This window comes from Epinephelus fuscoguttatus, linkage group LG13, assembly GCF_011397635.1.
Source record: "Epinephelus fuscoguttatus linkage group LG13, E.fuscoguttatus.final_Chr_v1".
Taxonomy (NCBI): domain Eukaryota; kingdom Metazoa; phylum Chordata; class Actinopteri; order Perciformes; family Serranidae; genus Epinephelus; species Epinephelus fuscoguttatus.
This window is the reverse complement of record NC_064764.1, coordinates 23,683,694-23,705,326: the sequence shown is the minus strand read 5'-3', so window position 1 is coordinate 23,705,326 and position 21,633 is coordinate 23,683,694. Positions and strand designations below refer to the sequence as shown.

Here is a 21,633-nt window from a genome sequence, read left to right as displayed (position 1 = left end):
GCAGTGGTTCCCAACTGGTCCAGCCACAGGGTCTAGATTTCTCCTTAGTTATTAGTTCAAGGTCCCCACACAGTTTTATATTCATCATCATACTTGTGTTTGGCCATGTTGTCAAGCTAGTTTGCTGTCTCTGTCAAGTAGCTGTGCATTAGTCAATTATTCAACAGTAGGAAAAGGCACTTCAAGATTAAAGCTAAGCGCCAGAAATCTAATATACTTCAAAATAAAGTGTGTTTTTTACAAACTTTACATGTTCATGAGTCACTTGTGGTCCATTCAGAATAGATCCACAACCCACTTTTGGACCACTACCCACCAGTTGGGAAACACAAGTAGACTTACTTTATTTGTACGTGTAGGTAGATTTGGTTTGCAATAAAAGACGAGGCATTCTTCTTAAGACAACTCTATAGTGATCCCTCACCACCTGCCAATAGGCAAACTGATGTCTCATACTTGATCTGATTATTGATTCTGTTTCAGTTAAACTGGAATTAATTGTTCAAAAGATATTAAATTGTTTTATTCTTGGGAGTTTATTGTTGTCCTTGGTATTTATAGAAAGGTATTTTGTTACAGTTGCCTCATACGCTGTGACAATCACCCCTGCACATGGGGGTGAATGTAAAATTTGACTTGTAGTGTTTCAATCAATATTCTGACTTTAAAATTGCTTAAAAACAATTAATTGATTGAATGTTTGTTGTTACCTTTTGTTACCTACACAAAGGTTGTATCCAAATAGCTTGAGAGGTTTGAGTTGTGGCATCAAAAACAATAAAAAAATGTTATAGTTACCCCCAGTCTCCTGTAATCCAAACACTAAAGTGTTTTAACAGGAAATTATGCTTTTTGAACTGAGATGGCAAAATGATTTTCCAAAACTCATTAGTAATCTCTGTCTGATGTGCTCTTGGAACCGTTTTATCACAATCCACAATTAGTTTTGATGCTTTCCCACTTTTTCTCTGTGCTTTGCATTGTGGGAGAATGTTGTCCATCTACAGCACAATCAAAAGATGTGTGTTCATAGTGTGTGTAACTGTCTTTTTTACTGAAATATAATTGAAATACTTTTCATATTTTAGCCATAATTACATTAACGTTTAAATTCATTGTCATTAAAAACTAATAAAAAATGTAAGAAATAGGTAGTTAAAAGGGGAACTTTAATTTAAAGATGATTTAAAATATACCACCTTTAAAATATTGTTCAGTTAAAGAAAAATGTAGTGTTCTATATGTAGGTTTATTCTGATCTAGAGTAACAGGTCACATGACTAAGGTTGAGGTTGGGTTGAGGTAGTATGGCAGCAGAGAGCACCAACATGGCTACCGAGTATCTGATTATGATATTTGTTTAAGTGGCCTGTATGGGCAATTCAATATATTTTCTGTTGCTGTGCAAACTTTTGAGACCTGTCTATTATCAGAAAATTCACATGAGAGACTATTGTTGGGCACGTCTAAGTGCTGGACATTTGTTGAGAGATTACAAAAGTAATTGAGAGATTTGAATTTCAATCCTTGTTTTTATGTTTTTTATTTTGTAGTTTTCACGGTGTCTGCGGAGGAGGATGGAGGATGGAAATAAAACTTACAAAGACATCTGCATGATACATGGCCACTGTTTTGAGTATACTTTTTTGGCAGTTTTCCAGTGTGAACACAATAGAAACCTGCTTAGAATCAGTCTATGGTATTTAGTGTGTCTTGTTTTCCTAATGCTCAAAGTAAGGCCTTAAATAGTTTGTTGAGAGCATGGAACTATCTCTTTCTCAGCCGTTACTCTTTTTAAAATGTATCAGTCAAACACAGCTTTTATGCATGTTGTATTTATCAAACTGTTTCCATATCCATTAACTACATGTAGTTTAATTACACTAAGCGTCTGTCTTACTCTCTGTACGAGCTCCGTCCTCTGCTCCCCTCATCATTCCCTGCTGTAGTTTCTATTTTCATCCACGCTTTTGAATTCCTCTTCGATCTCTGTTCACCAGCCCCTATTTGCTTTGTGCTCCGGTGAAGTCGGGCTGCCGGTGCTGCTGCTTTAACGATGAGTATTCTGGGCTGGAATGAGTTGCAATATGCCTCCTATCCATTATTGATCCATGATTACCTCGAGTTCAGCAGCATTTTTGACTCCAGCCAAGTGTGTAATCATCGTGGGAGACTGGGGTTAAGTTACCTCCAATAAAATGAAATATGGAAATTTGGAAATATTTGTAATGACCAGTTACCAAATGCCTTCAAAACTATAACAAAGCTCATTGTGTCCCTCCACCTGCTACATATTTGGTGTTCCTGTCAACCAGCAACAGTGAACACAGCAGCTTTACATGGTTCTCTATCCTCAACGTGCCATCCACAATTTCACCATCACAGAAGCACATTTCAGATATAAACCAAAGTGTTCCTGCTGGGGTTGATAAACATGTTTTCAACAGGGTGGAGGATGATGTCAGTTACTAAGTTCCTTAGTCACATGACTTTTGAAAACTGGGTGTGTAGGTGCTGAGTCACTGACCTGTGCATTAACTGACCAGTGATGTCATCCTTTGGTTTCTGAACTCCCAATCTGAAGCCTTGAGGTTGGCATTTTGGACGTTGCCATTTTGGATTTTTGGAGCCATGTAGAGCTTAGATTCTCTGCCCGAGCCCAAACCCGACCCGGACCCGCTCAGATGGGTCGGGCTCCTCATAATAGACATCATTATATATCATTATAAATAAACACTCCGTTCTGACGTAATCCTTCCTCATTGTTGCACTATTCATTCAGATCATTCTGAACAGATTTCGGTCATTCAAACAACTCTTGTTCAAAACGTCAGTTGTAACGGCCCAATCTTTAAAAAAAAAAAAAAATGTCAGGTTTAAACTGGGCTCAGGCTCATAAATACAGTTAAAGGGACAGAACATGCTCGGGTGGGGTCGGGCTGGATTTTTTGGGCCCAATCTAAGCTTTAGCCAGAAGTAACCGTATTTAAAAGAGAGGGTGGAGATAACTCTGATGCTCGCTGCTTGGTTTAGCACAGTTCATTTACAGCTATGCTTAACTATAATAATGCTAATGCTCATTTTTGCTAAAACAAAATGTACCTACTGGGAAAAGCTGAACACCCGACTCTTTAAAGGATCTTGTAGTGTAACAGGGTCAATTATACAGCAGTAACATGTCACAAGATCAAATGTACATTTGTAATATTAAGTATTGTAATTAAATTTTTGTTTCAGTTGTTACCTGACATGCTTAGGCCTCCCTAGTCAATATGTAGAACATTTGATGTTCAGTTTCTGTACCCCTACGTTCACATTTGGAGGTACCCCACCTATAAATAGGTGTCACCTGCCTTATCTCTCCCCTTTTGCTGTTGCACTCTATGGGAGAGGTAAGTGACATCGCTCTTGTGGTAATTTCCATGTTTTGGTGCTGTGAAGTTAAGTTTATAAGTTCACTTTTCAGCCTAAACGTATTGCGTAATATGCTAACATATTCCTGTATCACTTAATTTGTGTAGGAGCTGGGGTTATATGGTTGTAATTGATGGAGGATTTTATTTTTACCTGTCGCTGTCAGGTATGTTTTCTGTGTTTTATTGTACTGAAATGAATATAACATGACCACCTCTTTTGCTGTTGTACTTCATGGGAGAGGGGCTTAGAGTTTATATGGTTGTAATTGACGGAGGATTTTGTTTTTACCTGTTGCTGTCAGAGTTGTCAGGAATAAACGGAGATCGCCTCCAAAGATATCCACGGTCTGGGCCTCTTTCTATAGAGTCCAACCATTACATTGGTACAACCAAATGCAGAGCAAGATTTTTTTTTGATGACTTAAATGTTCCAATTATCTTTCACATACTGACAACACATTTAAATAATGACAGCTATGGCTACAGCTAGACATAGTTACTTTACCCAACTAATGTTGTCAACGGACAATACTCACCTGTCACTCAAACTCACCACACCCTTAATTATGCATAACATTAACTCCTAATGACACTTAAATTCTGCCCCAGTACAGTTGTCATGAAGGGGAAAATTAACTATAGAGACCAACAATGTTTTTTGTAGCATGCTATAAACATGTTTGTTTCTGCTGTAAAGGTGGGCTTTTTAACATAGGGGTCTATGGGGGCTGACTCACTCTTGGAGTCAGCCTCAAGTGGCCATTCAGAGAACTGAGAACTTTTTGACATTTCCGCATTAGCTTCATTTTTCTGCCCTGGAGGTTGCAGCTTGGTCAAAACACATCCTTGTAGATGCAGTTTTAAAACGTGTGCAAATAGTCTGTGGTGCACAGTCCATATCACTCTATATGTTACTAATACATCCAAAATGTATCTACTGGTTAAAGATTACATACTGAAAATACAGAGGAATGCTTAGTGTTTGTTCCCTTTTAAAAACGGGCTGCTTCTTCTTCTTTGCTCTGTCGCAGTGTTGCCTTATAAGACAGTGTATTATTAAGATGTCTACTTCCTGCTGCTTCCTACAGTATGTGTCGTGCTTTAATAACAGTCATCTGCCGGAAAGCAACATCACTGTGTAAACTTTTCACAGTGCTTTTGATAGTAAGTGTGAATTGACTGTAGAGTGGTATTGATGATAGCACAGGCCAGAGGTAAGAGAAGCCTGAAAGCTCCCCCCCCCCCCCCCTCAGCAGCCATCTGTATCACTCAGGGAAAGCCTCCCCGAGACAGCTCTGCAGACCCGCTGATCCTGATGCATTTTGACACTGATGGTGCACACAACTGACCTCTGGGCTGTCGAGTGCACTTAAACAACACTTGCTGCATGTGTTTATATCCCAGAGACAGTCTAATGAGGATGTATCTGCAGCCGGCCAACTCCAGGAGCAAGTGCCAGGATGTAGCTGCAGCCACCAGGGCTGTAATCACACGGCTTCTTCCTTGACTCGTATCGGGTAACTTTGTCAGCGGTGACATTCCCATGGCACAGTTAGGACGAATCTTCCCCCAGATAAACTCCAGACACATTTTTGGCAATGTTGTGGTTTGGTGCTGTTTGCAAACTTGAATACACTCGGAACAATTTCCTGTGTGTGTGATATTTTATACCACACAAATGCACTAGTAGATTAATATTCTCTCAGTGTACTGAACCAGTGTCACGCTTTGGGTTTGGATCGGATAAGTTTGATTGAGATTAGGGAAATAGTTTTATCATGGTTAAAAAGCAACCTTAATGCACAGTAACCTTCAAGAACTTGAACGTTTGGAATTGAATCTGATTTGCTGCGTAAGCTTACATATCCCACCTCAACATCCCATCCACAGTGTTACTTTACACCTCACTGTCAAACTGTTTCACTTCAGGGTATCATTTTCCTAATGTACAAATGACTGGTGTGACAAAATGTTCTCGCTGCAATATACACCCCTGGTTCCCAACCTGGGTTGCCAAAGCTTCATGGGGGGGTTGCAATGCCCTGTTAATTTTAAGGGATGTAAAAAGGCTTACCATAAACAACCAAAGAACTAATAGAACAATCCCTGATGCAATATTCACAGGAAACAATCTGCTCTAATTTGTCCAGACCACTCGTTTTTCACATTCACTATTTGAGTTCATTGTACAGTTTATCAACTGTTCTGTGCTGTTATAGTTATGCATTGAAAATAGCATGAAATTCAAGAAGATATGTCACTTAGATAGAAGTTGTCAGTTCACTCAATGGCAGAAGAGGGTTTCCTGAAGGAAAAACATTGGGAACCACTGATACACACAACACACAGCACAGTTCCTGCAGGGAGGAAGTGTCCTAGTTGATATTTGACAGCCTGTCATCACCTGACATGGCAGCTGTAAAACACAAATTTGCTTGATTTTAATTGAAATTGATTATCGTGATGATTTGGGACTAAGGAAATATTTATTAAAGTAATTATTTTAACCCCCTTGAAGTATTGGAGACTTAATAAGATAATGGACGTAGCTACTGTGACTTCTCCCATTTGGTTTTGAAGTCCTGAGTTTGGCATTTTGGCCGTCACCATCTTCTTTTTTTATTTTTATTTTTTTAAGCCAGAAATGTATATATTATATTATATTATATTATATTATATTATATTATATTATATTATATTTATTTTTTTTGGTTGGGCATCTTAACATGGGTGTCAGTGGGGATTTACTCACTTCTGGAGTCAGCCTCAAGTGGCCACAGGAAGAACTGCAGTTTTTTTTGGCATTTTTGTGTTGGCTTTATTTTTCAGCCCATGAGGTTGCCACTTGATTGGAACAGGCAAGGGTTACTACCAACCATTTCTTTTTCATTATCTGTTCATCTTATGAGCTGATTATATTTTTGATCAAACAGTTGACTTCCTCTAATGTCTTATGTTTTACTGACAGTCTAAAACCCAGATAGATATTCAGATACAATGATGTTCAACACAAATAAGCTGCAAATCCTCATAATGGAGGAGCTAGAAGGAGAGAATGTTTGCAAAAATGATTAATCCATTATCAAAAAGGTTGCCGATTAAATCAACAAATTGATTCAGTCTAACTGTTTCAGACTCCTGGAGACAGCGCCCTCCATCCTCATCAGTGAAACAGGCTCAGACTCTGATAATGGCTATGATGTAATCTCAGTGGTAGAGCTGATTTAAGAGAACTGGAAAGGACAGAAATGGAACAAATAGTTGCTGAAAAACAAATACAAGAATCCAAAGAAACAGTATTCTCTCTTCAAACAACCTGTATAAAGTTTGGGCAAAGTATTCCAGTGTGAATCCAACCCTGAAGGACAAAAAAGCGTAAGCACGGGAGACTGTTTGTGTAGCTCCTTTATTTCCACTCCTGGCTGAGACAGTGTGGATGTGTGTTGTGTCGAAAGAAGTGAAGCAGCACCGCGAGCAGCTTTGGAGTCAGTGTGAAATCTCAGCGCGGCACTCCACTTTATCTGCCCTGACTGTTCTCTGGGGAGGGGGGTCGCATCATTAAATATTCACATGGCACTCACAGGGCATCATCTTAGGAAAGGTTTACCTGGCCAACACCTGTCCAATCTTTGTTTTCCATCAGAGTGAGCTTTGACATACCTGCGGTTCAGCAGAGTGGATCTCCTTGGAGGTCTCCAACCTTGGCATGAAGGGCAGATGAAATCTCCTGTGTAGGGGCTGTCACTCTCGAGCAAAATATCAACTTCACAATCAAATGTGATTTGTAGCCATGTAGTTATATTTGACATTTTGGCTTTTTTTTCCTTTGGAGGAAACTGGCTGTTTTGCTTCCTCAACCACAGAGATTTCTCACTCCTCTTTGAATGCCCCTTTTGTGACACTGTAGAAACTGATGAATCCATCTTAAAGGAATACTTTAGCATCCAAATTATTTGTTTATCAATTACTCACCCCGTGTTACATTGAGTCAGAGAAGAAAGGTTAGGCCTACTCTTGCATGCCTCTGGTGAACGAAGAATCCAAAAACTGAGAAAATTCTTGCTGAATTGAATTAAACATAGATACGTTTCTCTGTTAGTCCAGTTTTCTGTCAAAAAGTCTCCTGTGTGAGAATTATTGAGCATATGACTGGATAAATGACACTTTGATTATGCTGCACAAGTTGTGTGAGAGTTTATAAACAAATTTTTGATTTTGTTTTGCTGTTGTTTAATACAGCCCTCTTTTACTTAAGTTCGTCAAGAATTTTCTCAGTTTTTGGATTCTTCGTTCACCGGAGTCATGCGTGAAAAACAAGGTTTTCTTCACAGAGTCAATGTAACATGGGGTGAGTAGCTGACATACAAATGGTCATTTGGGAGGAAGGACATTCCTTTAAGCTTCCTCCTTGAGTGACTGTCCTTTTGCTATGATTGAGGACATATTCGCTCTAGGGAAAGGCGAGAATGGCACTTATTTACCAGTTCCTCACCACCAAAATAACACTCAAATGTCTTTTCTCCTGTGAACAGCCCGGCTGTGTTTGGGTGACAAATGATTGGTAGGATACCCAGTTAAAAGTGCAACAAATTTGAAGCACCAGAACTGAAACCTCATTATTTTCTAACAGCGACATATTTGGGATTTAGTTGGGTCAGTTCTACTCACTTTCTGTATGTCCATGGATTACCATTATGTCTTGATTCCCAATTATTCCTCATGTTGGCAGGTGGGAGAAATCTGTGGAATGGAAACGGTTCAAGCTCAATTTTGTGAAATCATTACTCTGATACAATTTTCAAGGGCAATATGTAGAAACTCTATAATAAACTAATTAGTGAGACTTTCAGTTTTCCAATTAGCATTCAACCTTGAAGTTTCATACACAGACAAAAGTCACCATCTGTCAGCACAATGCAGGGCAGCCCTCTGTGATGATGATGTGCTCACAGCTCTCTAACTGTGTTTGTTTTGGCTGCAGGAACTTCTACTACATCACCATGCTGCGAGACCCAGTCTCCCGCTACCTGAGCGAGTGGAAGCACGTCCAGCGCGGAGCCACATGGAAGACCGCCCTCCATATGTGTGACGGACGCTCGCCCACCCAGGACGAGCTGCCCACCTGCTACAGTGGGGATGACTGGTCCGGTGTCACCCTGACAGAGTTCATGAACTGCCCGTCCAACCTAGCCAATAACCGACAGGTCCGCATGCTGGCTGACCTGAGCCTGGTGGGCTGCTACAACCTGTCCTCTATGAACGAGAGCCAGCGAAACCACATCCTTTTGAGCAGCGCCATGAGCAACCTGAAGAACATGGCCTTCTACGGCCTGACTGAGTTTCAACGCAAGACGCAGTACCTGTTTGAGCGGACGTTCAGCCTGCGCTTCATCTCCGCTTTCACGCAGATCAACAGCACGCGAGCCGCCAACGTGGATCTGAGCGAGCCCGTGCGCAGACGCATCGAGGAACTCAACTTTTTGGACGTGCAGTTGTACGAGTACGCAAAGGACCTGTTCCTCCAGCGTTTCCAGTTCACCCGACAGAGGGAGCACCAGGAGGTGCGCTTGAAGAGGCGCGAGGAGAGGCGTTGGCTGAGGGAGCGAAAAGACCAGGGCAGGCCGTGGCCGCCCAAACACAGAGGGGGAGGAAATGGAGGTGGGAGAAGGGGAGGAGGGTTGGAGAAAGGGACTGACGGTGACTTCCCCACCACCACTGAGGACTACACAAGCCAAGTGGCCCGCTGGTGAGGCTGTGGTCTGAAGGGAGAGAAGCAAGAGAGAGATTTCTCACAGACTCGTTTAAAACCTTTGACTCTCTCTTGCACATTCTGTGTCTCTCTCTTTTTGTCTCACCATTAATCTGTCTCCTGCATCTGTCTGTTTCTCAGCTTCAGTGTGATCCGAGTGCTCTGCTGTTTCTTTATGAAAACTGCCAAGTCTGTGAGTCTCACAGCAGCTCTGCCTTGGAGTGCCCTTTGGTGTCTTAAATCTTTAAATGCTGTTTATATGTTTGTTTTTTGTTTTCTTTTATTTTTTTGTTATTTGATTTTTGCCTTGTTTATTTATCATGTGTTGAATAAGACAGTAAACTGAGGTGAAAGAAAAAAATCTAAAGAAGCTGCCATAGACTGCATTACTTTAAATTTTGGCATTCAAAGCGAAAATTGATGAATGTCATTGAAGTCTGTTGCAACTGGTAAAAAAACACTTGAAAGATGTAGCTGTAGAGGAACTGATGGTTGCATGTCACACATCCACATTCTGACAGTAGCTTCTTTGCATATGAAGTCTTACATCTGTGCGCTGTTCAGATGGAGGGCAGGCAACTGGAGGCAGAGACAACCAACAACACAGCACAAATACCCATGATTTGTGCTGTTTTAGACAATTGCAGTCAATGAAATTGAGAAAAAACATGGGTCAATTTAAGTACTTAAAAAATAGGATGTAAACGGGAGAAGTAAAAAGAAACAGTTAAGTCACGTCATAACATAAACGTTTAAGTGTTGTTTTAAACATTCTTCAGACTGGTTGCTACTTTAATTTGATGTGACAACTTCTATATTTTTTTAGCCATGAGCCATTTTTCACAGCATTTCACCATTGATTTTATTAATAATTAGATACCGGACGCCAAGATGGCACCTATTCATTCCGATGGAGTTGCTCAGCTGGCACATACGCCAAAAAGGTTTTCTACTTTTCGAGGTTTACTTCTGTGGTAGGCAGTCCACTGAATCTGAAATAATGTTTCCCCCATTGGCCACCCGCGAGTTCCCACTCAGCTCATAGACTTAACATTGTAATGACATCACAGATTTTGAAATCAGCTTGAGGAAAGTTCTAAAAACATAAACCCTGCATGGCTCAAAATTTCTTAATAGAAAGAATCATAACTGTGGTTGTTTGCAGTTCAAGGTGTCCTGTCAACAGCTTTATAGATGTCTCTTTTACAATGGTGGCCTATGGGGAAAATGCTTTGCTGCAATACCGCAAGTGGCTACTGGGAAAAATTTGCTGCAAGGCTGAGCGTGTTTTTTCCTTGGGCCCAGCATTTCACCACATCTCTGGAAATGGTTGACCTACTTGGCAGAAAATAGTAGCTAAAGTTAGCAAATAGTATTAGCCTGATGGTGATGCACCCATGTCCAGAGCTGAAATGTAAAAGCCAGGAATACTTAAGCATATTTACTGACCCAGCCGAAAACAAGACAGCATTGTTTCAGTTGTGGACCCAACTGCACACCACAGTACAGTTAGCTGTAGTTTACTATTGTACACTTCAAAAGAAAAGAAATAGCAGTAGTTGTGGAGAGTATGACAACTTCTCCATTTAACCAGCAGACTTCTTGGAACGGTTGACCTTGTAGGTAGAAAACAGACTGTATATAAAGATAGACATCACAGCTCCCATAAAGTAAAGTCAGAACATCTTGATTGCCCCCTGTACAGGTCACAAACCCTGCTGTTAGCTAAAAAGATAAAAACACATAGAATGCACACGTCAAATTAATTTTCCCCAAAAATGGTCTCTATCATTTTAGGTAGTTCTTACCACGCTGGTGTGTCTTCAAGTGTTTTGATTGGTTCGGCTGTAAGTAGTGATGAGGTCATGATTGACAACTGTGTGTGCCAAGTGGTGTGTTTGCAATCAATGGCACCGTTAATGATTGGTTGATTGATGACAGGTCTATAGGCAGAAAGTCAAGACCACAGAGATTGCAACCATGTAGACTGTGGCTCCAAATAACGGTTATACTCAAGCTTCTACTCCGAAGCCACAAGGATACTGAATGATGATCCTGTCTAATCCTATACATTAACATTTATTTATTACTACTACCAGTGCATATCGACAGAACAGACAACGATGACATTTTACTGAAATCATATTTAGGATTTCATGCAACAAATAAATTGAAACAACTGAGGTCTTGTTTTGGCTACATAAATCAATGGCAATCAATTAATCAGTCGTGGACCCAACCACACACAAAATAGTTATGGTTCACTTGAACGCTTTCATCAGCTCGCCGAGTAACATAAGGAAGTTCTAAAGGGTGAGTTTATTTGAAATGATGATCATGTCCACACTGGGCAAATTGGTCAAGCTGTGGGAAAAATATTACCTTTCTTTGATTTGTATGGATCACATCCAACATGAGTTTTAATTTTCTGATGTTACCTGCAGCCTGGAGGTTAATTCAACCAGCTTTATGTCATTCCTATATATATAGATTTATCACTTCCTGCCTTCCATCTGAATTTTACACCTCATAATAGTCAATTGATTGCAAATAAGCTATTGGGAGAGTCATTTCCAAAAAGATAAACAGTACCATAAGCCAAAGTAAATAAAAAAACACAATGTATTTATTGCATTTTTATTTTAATGATAATGAAACCTTCTCTAAAAACCATGTTATATGCATGCAATACCTATGTTTTCAACCAAATTATAGGAGACTATATCTGATGCTTTTATTTTGGTTACACTCCAGTATATGTTATTTATTCAAGTGCAATACCATGCAGACTTTTACACGTCTCCCAAAGATAACATGCGCGCACAAAGCCAATCACACAGTCACAAAGAGGGCATCCTGCTGAGCAAAATAACTCCAGCTTTGGGTAGAACATTTTGTTTTTTTCATGAGTTCTCTGTGAGGAGAAAAGCATATTCTGTGAGTAATTCATTTTTGAAGTAGCGGGTTGCAGAGATAAAAAAGTTGGTAAATAGTACAGGTGATGAAATGTGTCACTGTGGCTGGTGTGTGGCCTGACTGTGAATGAGATGATCAGCATTCAGCTCTCACGCCCCTCCCTGTCACACTGGCTGCTTTTACATGTTTGTAGAGCTGACGGCAACTGCACTGTGGGCAGCGAGAGCGCTTTAATGCCAGCAGAGCGCCGGCCCACAAAGACCGGCCCCAAAGCAGATAGTCGAGAAATAAAACATGTTTGTCATTTTCTCCTGCCCGATAGTTTCCAGTCACTCAAATCCAATCATCGCGGCAATGTGAAGATGAAAGAGGGCTTGTTTTATCTGCTTAAATAGGCTTCAGTGATGCTTTTTATGCTTCTTATCTCATATTCACTCAAATCCCTGCTTATCAAATTAAATGTTCACTAAATGTCAACATTGAAGTGGCTGCTGCTATTTTAACAGTCATTTCCCATGTTTCTTCTCTGATTGCAGTTCTTTCTAAATACCTCAGACAGTACAGTTTGATTTCATTTTAAAGAATCACTTGTGTTTTGTCTTGTTTGAGTGATTCATCCAGCTCGTGCAGTGAATGTGTTGAATGAATACAGGTTCGGCTGTTGGAGCTGTCAGGAGTTGTATGGGTGCACTTGTCTGTACGGATGCACTCAGTGTGAGTTCAGTGAGTTAGTGGATAGATGGGAAAGAACAAAGACTACTGTAGGTGTATAGCACATTGATGACACTCGATCAGGTGTTTCAAGTGGAGCTACAGCTGAGAATATTGAATTGTTCTGTTCTGAATTTATAACAGTATTCATGAGGTCTGTGTTGTAGCAGTGAAATAGATTGGTGACAAAAGATTATTTCATGTCAGATGAAAACACAAATGGCCCTATCTAGAGCCAGTATTTGATTTGTCCATTCTGGGCTACTGTAGAACAATATGGCAGACCCTGTGGGAGAGGACTTGCTCAGTATATAGATATAAATGGCTCATTCTGAGGTAACAAAAACACAACAGTTTTTATTTTCAGGTGATTATTAACTATTGAAAATATAGTTCTGAATATTGTATACCATTTCTGCTGATAGATGCGTTGTAATTGCGATTACATTGCAAACTTTACATGCAACATAAAAATGTTCCTTAAATGTTGAAGTATTATTGCAGCACATTCTCACTCCCAACTCGTCAAATACCGACACTAAGTCAGTGGCTCGTCACGCCAATATATGACACTCTAGGTACCCCTCCTGCATCAGCATATTAAGTTACACTCATTACATGCATTGTGTCTTTTTAAGATAGATTTCCATTTTCACAGGAAATGTACAGTTTCCGTTTTTTAACACATACAGTCTCTTTTCAAATAAACGTAGAGCCCCAGGTAAAAAACTTGTTAGGTGTATTTCCTTAGGTTTAGGCAACAAAATTCATGGTTAGGTTTAGAAATGCAAAAGCATTATGGTAATGCAATGTAGTGGCTAGTATTCGACGCCAAGGATCAGCACGCTTGGGACCCCGCCCCTGCCTGCCATCCAGCACACAATGCACCCAACCCCATTGGGTGACCCCATACCGGATGAGGTACTCAATGTAAGAATTTGCTGCATCATCAAGGTCTTCTTAGTTCACTCTTAATCTGGCCCCTCTCCTGGGACCTCTTTGCCTTGGGAGACCCTATTACGGGGACATGAAAACCCCTCTACCATGTCTCCGAGGAGATGTTCCGGGCCCACTGGTAGGAGGCCCTGGAGTAGAACCAGAACATGCTGGAGGGATTACATATCTCATCTGGCCTTTGGAACGCCGCGGGATCCCCTAGTAGGAGCTGGAAGGTGCTGTGCTTGGTTTGCTGCCACAGCGACCCTACCCCAGATAAGCGGATGAAATTGGAATGGTAATGTAACATCACATGACATACGTCACATGACATATCACTAGCATAGTATGCTACACATACAAGCACACTATGTCATTATTAAAATAACTTGATTGACTAATGGTTTCATCCAGGAAATGAACAGCAAGCTCCCAGGTGAAAGTCCAGGGTTTGTTTGACCCATCCACCTTTCCTACCCTGAAGTGTACTTTTTCTCTATTTGTATTACAGCAGTTGTCATAACACCACTAAAGGGTGCCTCTGTGCATCAATGTCTGACGTCTGACGCCAACAGGCCACTGACCAACCATTGGTATTTGATGAGTTGAAAGTGAGACTGGGTTATTCATGAATAATAATCCAGTTATATACAGTAAAATGCATTTAATATATTCTGCTTAATGCTCAATTCTGCTATTATAACATTAAATGTTTCTGACTAAATAAACAGCAATTAAAGTGTGGGAAGAAAATGCCAGGGTAATTTAACCCTCAACAACTCTCATCTGCTTCATCAGGACTGTGTGGGTAGGGTTTCATCAGATATAAGTACCAATACATCAGTCTAAAGAATAACCATGCAACTATTTCAATTACCTAATTTCATCCACAATCCTGCTTAAGTAAAATGAATAAATAAGTGTGTTTTCATGTAGGACCCCCCTGCTCACCATAAGCTGTAGGTGCCTGTACATAAAATGTGAATGCAGGATAATTACTGGTAATGGGGCATTTTTACATAGGCCTTTGTCAGGAAAGGCATTTTGACATGTCACAGCATAAAAAATAAAATTAATGATGGCTGGATTCCATTTAGCTACTTCAGTTTCAGGCTCTTGGTGTTGTCATTTTTATCGTTGGTGTTGGTAACACCTGTGCTTTTCCTACTGTGACAAGTCAAAATGTCTGCTGTGGAAAAGTCCTACTGTGATATTGTTTCTTAAGAATCTGAGGCCTCATTACAGGAAAATGTTCTAACTGCTTGTCTTCTCTTAAGGTTTCAAAGATCTTCCTATTACAGAAGCAATCCCTAGACTTGTGGCTGTGTCTCATCCTATCTCAGACCCTTATGTTAACATAAGAAATCCTAACATAATTGTAAATTCTTCAATCTGCACTTCATCCTGTATCTATGTTTAGAAAGTACCAGGTGGCTACTTGTGATGAACAAGCCATATCAATGACTCACTTGTCACTGACTTGCTCGCTATCATCGACAAATGTTTAATTGTAGCAACAATTAGTCGGAGTCACTAATCTATCAAATTCATATTAATCATCTTGGCAGTGGACATACATGGTCCAGGAAATTAAAGCGTCATCATAAGGTTTGAGTAGCCTTTCGATCATTATGCTTAGGTGTTCATGTTGTTCCCCATCTTCTAACCCTGACCCATACATACCTTGGATTTCTAACTTTGACAGTCATTAAGTTAGGACTGTTCGGTAACAGCATACTTCCTATCTGGATATAAAATAGGATTTTTCCTGAGTGCAGTTAGGAAACATGTTTCTGTAATACCAAAAATCCTAACTGTCATCCTAACTGAGATGAGATAGAATTTCAGACTAAGAACGTTTAATGAGGCCCCTGAAGAGTATCTGAGTACTTCTTTAACCACAGACATTAACTGCTAATTCAATAGCTGTTAGATCAGGGGGATTTCTTTTTAAAATGGTAATTGCCAAAAGGACGTTTATTTCGGAAATTTCTTTTAATAAACCAACATGCAGCACTGCTGTGTGACAAGCTGTAGGAATTACACTGTTCCCCAGTGACAGATGGCACGAGCACTGCATTAGCGCTACATGTGCCATACAGCTATTAATGAAACACTTCTAATGTTGTAAATGTGCCATATACCCAAGTTATATATGTACTGTGTGTGTGCGCGTGTGTGTGTGTGTGTGTGTGTGTGTGTGTGTCATTGTATTATTGTAAACTCAAGAATGGAATTCTGGAGAATTTGCGGTGAGACGGCTGGTTGCCAGAAAAGCTGTCACTGACTTGTGTGTATTATCATGTGTCTGCGTTGTATCATTACCACTGTGTTGCGCTGCCTTAAAGCCTTCTGTAAGATGCAGTATACAGACTGATCACTGACTACAGGTTCACCTGCGAGGCGGAGAGTTGAGAGGAACTGACGTAGTTCAAAATGTAAATAACACTTGTCTGTAGTCCAGTTAGCACATCTCAATCAGCTGTGTGTTCCCTCCTGAAATTGATGGATCAGACAGTTTGTATAATAGACCGAATCACCATGACGTCATACTAATGACAAGAATTACTTCTTATCTTATTTTAGCTACCTTAAAAGACCCAGATATTGGAATATTTTCACCACCTAACACACTAACTGATCGAGGCAGCAGTAGACCAGCGGCTCCTCTGTTTTGTAGAAATTTGTAAAATGACTGTTTTGGTCAGTGGAGTCTGGTGACTTTGATATAACAGCTTCAGTTCCCTTTTGTAAAGGTCTGTCTGACAGCAAGGTAAAGCCATGAAAATCTTCTAAGTATAGCATAAACTCGAACTGATATAGATTTTTTTTTTTTTCAACCAGGTCTCACTTCAAAGTCATCAAAATCCGGCACTTGGGCAGTGACTTGTGGCGTCAGACACTGACGAATAAAGCTGTCCTTTAACATCAGCATGACATGTGGCCGGTCACTGTTATAGTTTAATGGTGCTCTGTGGCATCAGGGAAAAACGCTGCGGGACAAGAACAAAAGTTAATGCACATAACTCAAATTAGGTGGGTCAGTAGGGGTGGTGGATGGTTCCAGCAAACACTGACCTTCACCCGCGTCCTGTAAGATTATAAAGCCAAACCCTGGTCTTTTTTCCTAAGCCTAAACCAGGAAAAAGAAATGTCAATTTGCGTTGTGGTACTGACATAGTGCGTTTATTTTGAAAGAGACTGTAGGTAAATAGTAAATATCCTGTGAAAACGGAAGTTTATTTTGAAAGAAGTGTAACGTCAGCAACCAACGCACCCAGGGTACCTTTCACGTTGTATCGGGGCATGGAAAGTCCATGACCAAAAGTCAATATGGGACAAGGTCAGAGTGAGAATGTGCTAGAACTAGCTTCATTTTATTGTACGTGTGTGACGTGGCGGTTTTCTGCGCTGAAGTTATTGTAAACAAACACACTGATTCAGTCTATAAGAGATTAACCTGAGAGGCACCACTTCAGCTCTAGCTTATTACTCAAAGAGCGTGTGTCCTAACACTAAATATTTACATTGTGAGAGAGGGTGGACTCTGCTGAATGTGTTGCTGTAAAATGTGTGCTCATAGTGTCAGATATGTGGGACATGGAGCGAACTAAAACAAAGTCCCTTTTTTTTCTTCTTTTTTTTTTTGCTTCTGGAGTTAATGGGCCAGTTTGATGGCATTCCTGTCACTTTGAGGCTCATAGTGCAAAATGTGCGATTGTGTCTGCCTACGTAGTTACATTATTTGAAAGAGGTTGCATTTTTCTACATTTTGATTAGAAAATTATGTATTAAGAGTGAAAAATGTGGGAGTAAGTGGATTTTGAAGAGATATTTTCATGAAGAGTATAACAGCTTCACCCCATTCTGCATGTGATGTCACCCACGCTAACACTTAACATTATGTCCATTCATTTAAATGGGGGAAGAATTCACAAAAAACATCAAGTAATCCAGAAAGTATTAAAGATACAAACACTAAAAGTATTTTAGATAATGTCTTCAATGAGCTGAACATTCTGAACATGGACAATGAAGTTTCTTGAATGTGAAGGTGAGGTTGAAGTTTGAAGGTTAGGTGCCAAAAAAAGAGGAAGACCTGTTGCCCAGCAATCCCACCAAGTCATTTACTGTGTGTCCATTGCCTTACTGTAACCAACATGTGTAGATAGAAAACACATTTAAAGGCTGAGACCTCACCAACTATTGAATAAATCTTTTACAGAGATCAGTTTATTCTTTTCTTAATCACAGCTGCCATTCTGTACTTTGATTTCTCTATGTCAGCCCTCTCTGCTTATTCCCTGTCTGAACACAGAAAATATAAAAGACAGTTCAACTGCTGAATGATTATAAATAAAACATGAGTGCACTGTTCAATTTAATGCTTATTATTTCTGTGACTTCTTATTTGTTTTTACCAAATGATGTCCTGAAAGACTTTCCACCAATTCTGGAATATGAAATGTGAAATCTCTCAGACTAAAGTGTAAATAAAATGATGATGAGAAAAAAAAATCCAACATATTTTCACTCTAAATTTTACTGACATTCCCAGAAAAGTGTGACATGCCACTTCGTTAAAGGAGCATTTTAATGAACTTGTACTGCCACTACATATCTCTGAGAAGCTGTTTTATCTGTATTTATTTGTTTATTCATATAATTTCAACTGTTGCTAAAGAATGGCTTTGCCTGATGGAAATTACCAGTATTACCGACACCTCAGTGATAGTGGAAGAGAGCTTTCTTAGTGTAAGAATTTCTATGTACATGTTAAAAGTCTTGTGATGAAATGAACCGTCTAAAAGCCTTTTGGCATGTAATATTTAATCTGCCATTTTTCTTGTCAGACTGGAAAAAAAATGAGTGAATTCTGCTTAAGATATCAGAAATAAATGCATTGAATGGCCATGACATCATGATGTGTGTTGTTTTTGAAAGTTCTTAATCTACATATTTACCACTGGTAAATATATGCTTGTTGGTGTTTTGCAAGAACTTAAAAATTGATTCCAGAAAGTTGTTTTGTAAACCATCTCAAAGCAAATTTAGAGGGTAGCTTCAGTGCAACTTCACTACTTCAAAAAGCCAACTGAAGGCATTTGAAAAAAAATATATATGTTTTTAGTTTGCTTTTAAAAGAAAACACTGTTGTACCATTCTATAGTTCACATGGAAGTTTCCAGAGAGTAGGATTATGATTTAAACCCAATGAGCTGATTGAGAGTTGATTTTATGTCCAATGAGTGGACGTTTATTTGATGATCTAATGGATCTCTCCGGTGTGTACTCTGTGAGCATGTCAGCAACATAGGAAAGAGCTAAACCATTAACGCATTTAAAAAAACATGATAAGAAGTATTTTAAAATCAGTTCTTTGTTTTATTTGGAGCCAGTGAAGAGAAGATAAAGTAGGAGTTTTGTGGTCAGACCTTTTAGTTTCTGTTAAAACTCTGGCTGCTGCATTCTGAATAAGCTTTGTCAGTCCAGCAAAAAGTGCATTACAGTAACCCAGCCTACTGGAAATAAGAGCGTGAACCAGATTTTCAAGGTCTGACTGAGACAAGGAGCATCTAACTTTTGATACATTTCTGAGGTGATAAAAGGCAGTCTTAGAAATTTCAAAGATGTGCTTCTGAAAGTTAAGATCGGTGTCTACGGTGTCACATCCAAGTTTCTGACAGGCTCACATGGTTTTACAGACAGGGGATTTAACAAAGACTGAATTTCACTCCTCAAAGCCTTTGGTCCTTCTAACAGAATCTGTTTTGTCATGATTCAACTGTAAAAATTATTCACCATCCAAAGTCTGAACTCTGCGATGCACTGGATGAGACTATTTACCGGGCTATGGTTACTGGTGGAAACAGATACGTTTAACTGTGTGGCATCGGCATATGATTGATATGAAATATTCTATTGCTGTATTCTGAACCCAAGCGGAAGCGTGTACAAATTAAACAATGAAGGACCTAGAGTTAATCCCTGAGGGACTCCATATGGAATGCCAACCATTGTGGAAGGGATCCCTGCAGAGACAGACCTTTTTGTTGAAGAGTGAGATCCTTTTTGTTAAACCAGAAACAGTTAAGAAATCACCATCACCAAACCCACCAGACTCCATTTAAATAAGCCCTTATTTTATGTGTATAGAGTCAGCATATTTTCACATCTAACTGGCTAAATGAAAGATTTATTTCAATCACCGAGTTGGTGATTGTTGGAACAGTGGAAAGACAAACCAAGATGGATTATGTGAGGTCTTTTTCTTGTTTCTGTCGACTTTGAAAATGTTGAAAACAGAGTGTGGTGGATTTGGAGTCAGTATGTTTACATGCATAGTTAAGCCAAGCTATGGTTACAACTCAACCAGGCCATTTAATTGGACTACTGCTCTTGTCCATATACACAAGCACAGGAGGGGAATCAGTTTATAGACCGTATAGAAGTATGTCCAACCTTGCTATCACAATTTAAGTTTTTCCAGTTGATCTATTAAGTCACAGACCGAACAACTGACAAGCTAAGTTAGCTACAGTTAGCTAGCAGCAAATTGCTGCTATGGTGGACAGCTTTACAGCTGTGTATTTCATCTGTCCAAAAATGCATGGCTCTGGATGTAGATTTCACCAGGTTGTTACTGGCCTCTTCTTCTGCTATTCTGGGTGGGACTTCTGGGTGGAAGCCTGCGACAAAAAATGTGGAGCATGCAATGAGCGCCTGGGCCAGTTTGGGTCTGATTGACTGCATACATGCAGGAGTAATTCCACTCCCAGTTGCATTATCTGGGTGTGTTGGTCCAACTTTGAGAAACTTGATTTAGTGCAATTTCAGTCTGACTAACATGTTTACTTATATTTTAAAAGTCCAGTTTTAGTCAGACTAACACATTAAATCGATTTTCTCTTAAGTCATGTAAATGTACTGAGTGATTGCAGGGCTGTTTCTGGTTTAACAAAAGGTCTGCCTCTGTAGGGATTTTCTCCATGATGTTGCCACTTATAATAATAATAATCTGAGCCTGTCAGTAGTAAAAACACACTTTTATAGGACGTAAAGTGATGGCGCCTAATTGCCCCAAGTGGTTACATTGCAGCATGTTTTGCAGCTGCTGGTTGCAGCGTTCTCGCTCAATGCTGGGCCAATTTCAAAAGTTGTTTCCATGAGTCCCTTAGACACAGAAACATGAGAAAATAGGGTCCAGGTTGGAAAATACAGAAGCTACCCTTTAAGGTATACCGAGTAATGAGTGTGATTTGTATACAGTTTTATTTTACACATCATACACAAACATATATCATATTTTTAGCCCTGATGTGATGCACACACACAGATTTATTCCTTAATTATGTTGACTGTGATTACCATCTGTTAACCAATTAAAAGAAGAATGAAAATCGTCTTCTTACGTAGACTGAACCAAATGCAAGACTGCTTTTCCTGACTTTTTTTTTTCATCTTGCAAAAGGTCAAGAAGGAATAACTCAGAATGTATGTTCAGTCTCAGAAATAGCTAGCTCTACACAATTACAGAGTGCATATTCATCTGAATATTTTCATTTCTTTGGATATGGAGAAATAACAAGGTAAGCAGCTGGCTGGTGCTTTTATAAGGCCTAATTAAAGATAAGCACATCCAGTGCTTTTCTTAGAAACTGGCTTCATATTTTTTCACATTTCAGTTTATTTCAACTCAAGTAGGCAACAGACTTGTACATGCCTTATATGCCAGATAACAAGTTTACATCTGCAGATACAATAATATGCTGCATTTACTGTATATGTTAGGAAAGCAAACTTCAATTATCATAATAGGGTATGTTTTTGATAAATAGCTCCCTGAAAAGCAGCGTGAAATGTAATAAAATGATTATGTTATCGTTATTAGATCACTGCTTTGGT

The 21,633-nt window shown here is 39.6% G+C and overlaps 1 protein-coding gene across 1 annotated transcript in view; it reads left to right on the top strand.

Moving 5' to 3' along the window:
- The window catches only part of hs6st3b (heparan sulfate 6-O-sulfotransferase 3b), a 112,632-nt gene extending 101,755 nt beyond the window's left edge, over nt 1-10,877 (top strand). Inside the window, exon 2 of the mRNA XM_049593871.1 lies at nt 8,398-10,877. Within this exon, the coding sequence (XP_049449828.1) occupies nt 8,398-9,166 (769 nt within the window). The 3' untranslated portion in view covers nt 9,167-10,877. The remainder of the gene's footprint in view (nt 1-8,397) is intronic.
- The last annotated feature ends 10,756 nt before the right edge of the window (nt 10,878-21,633 follow it).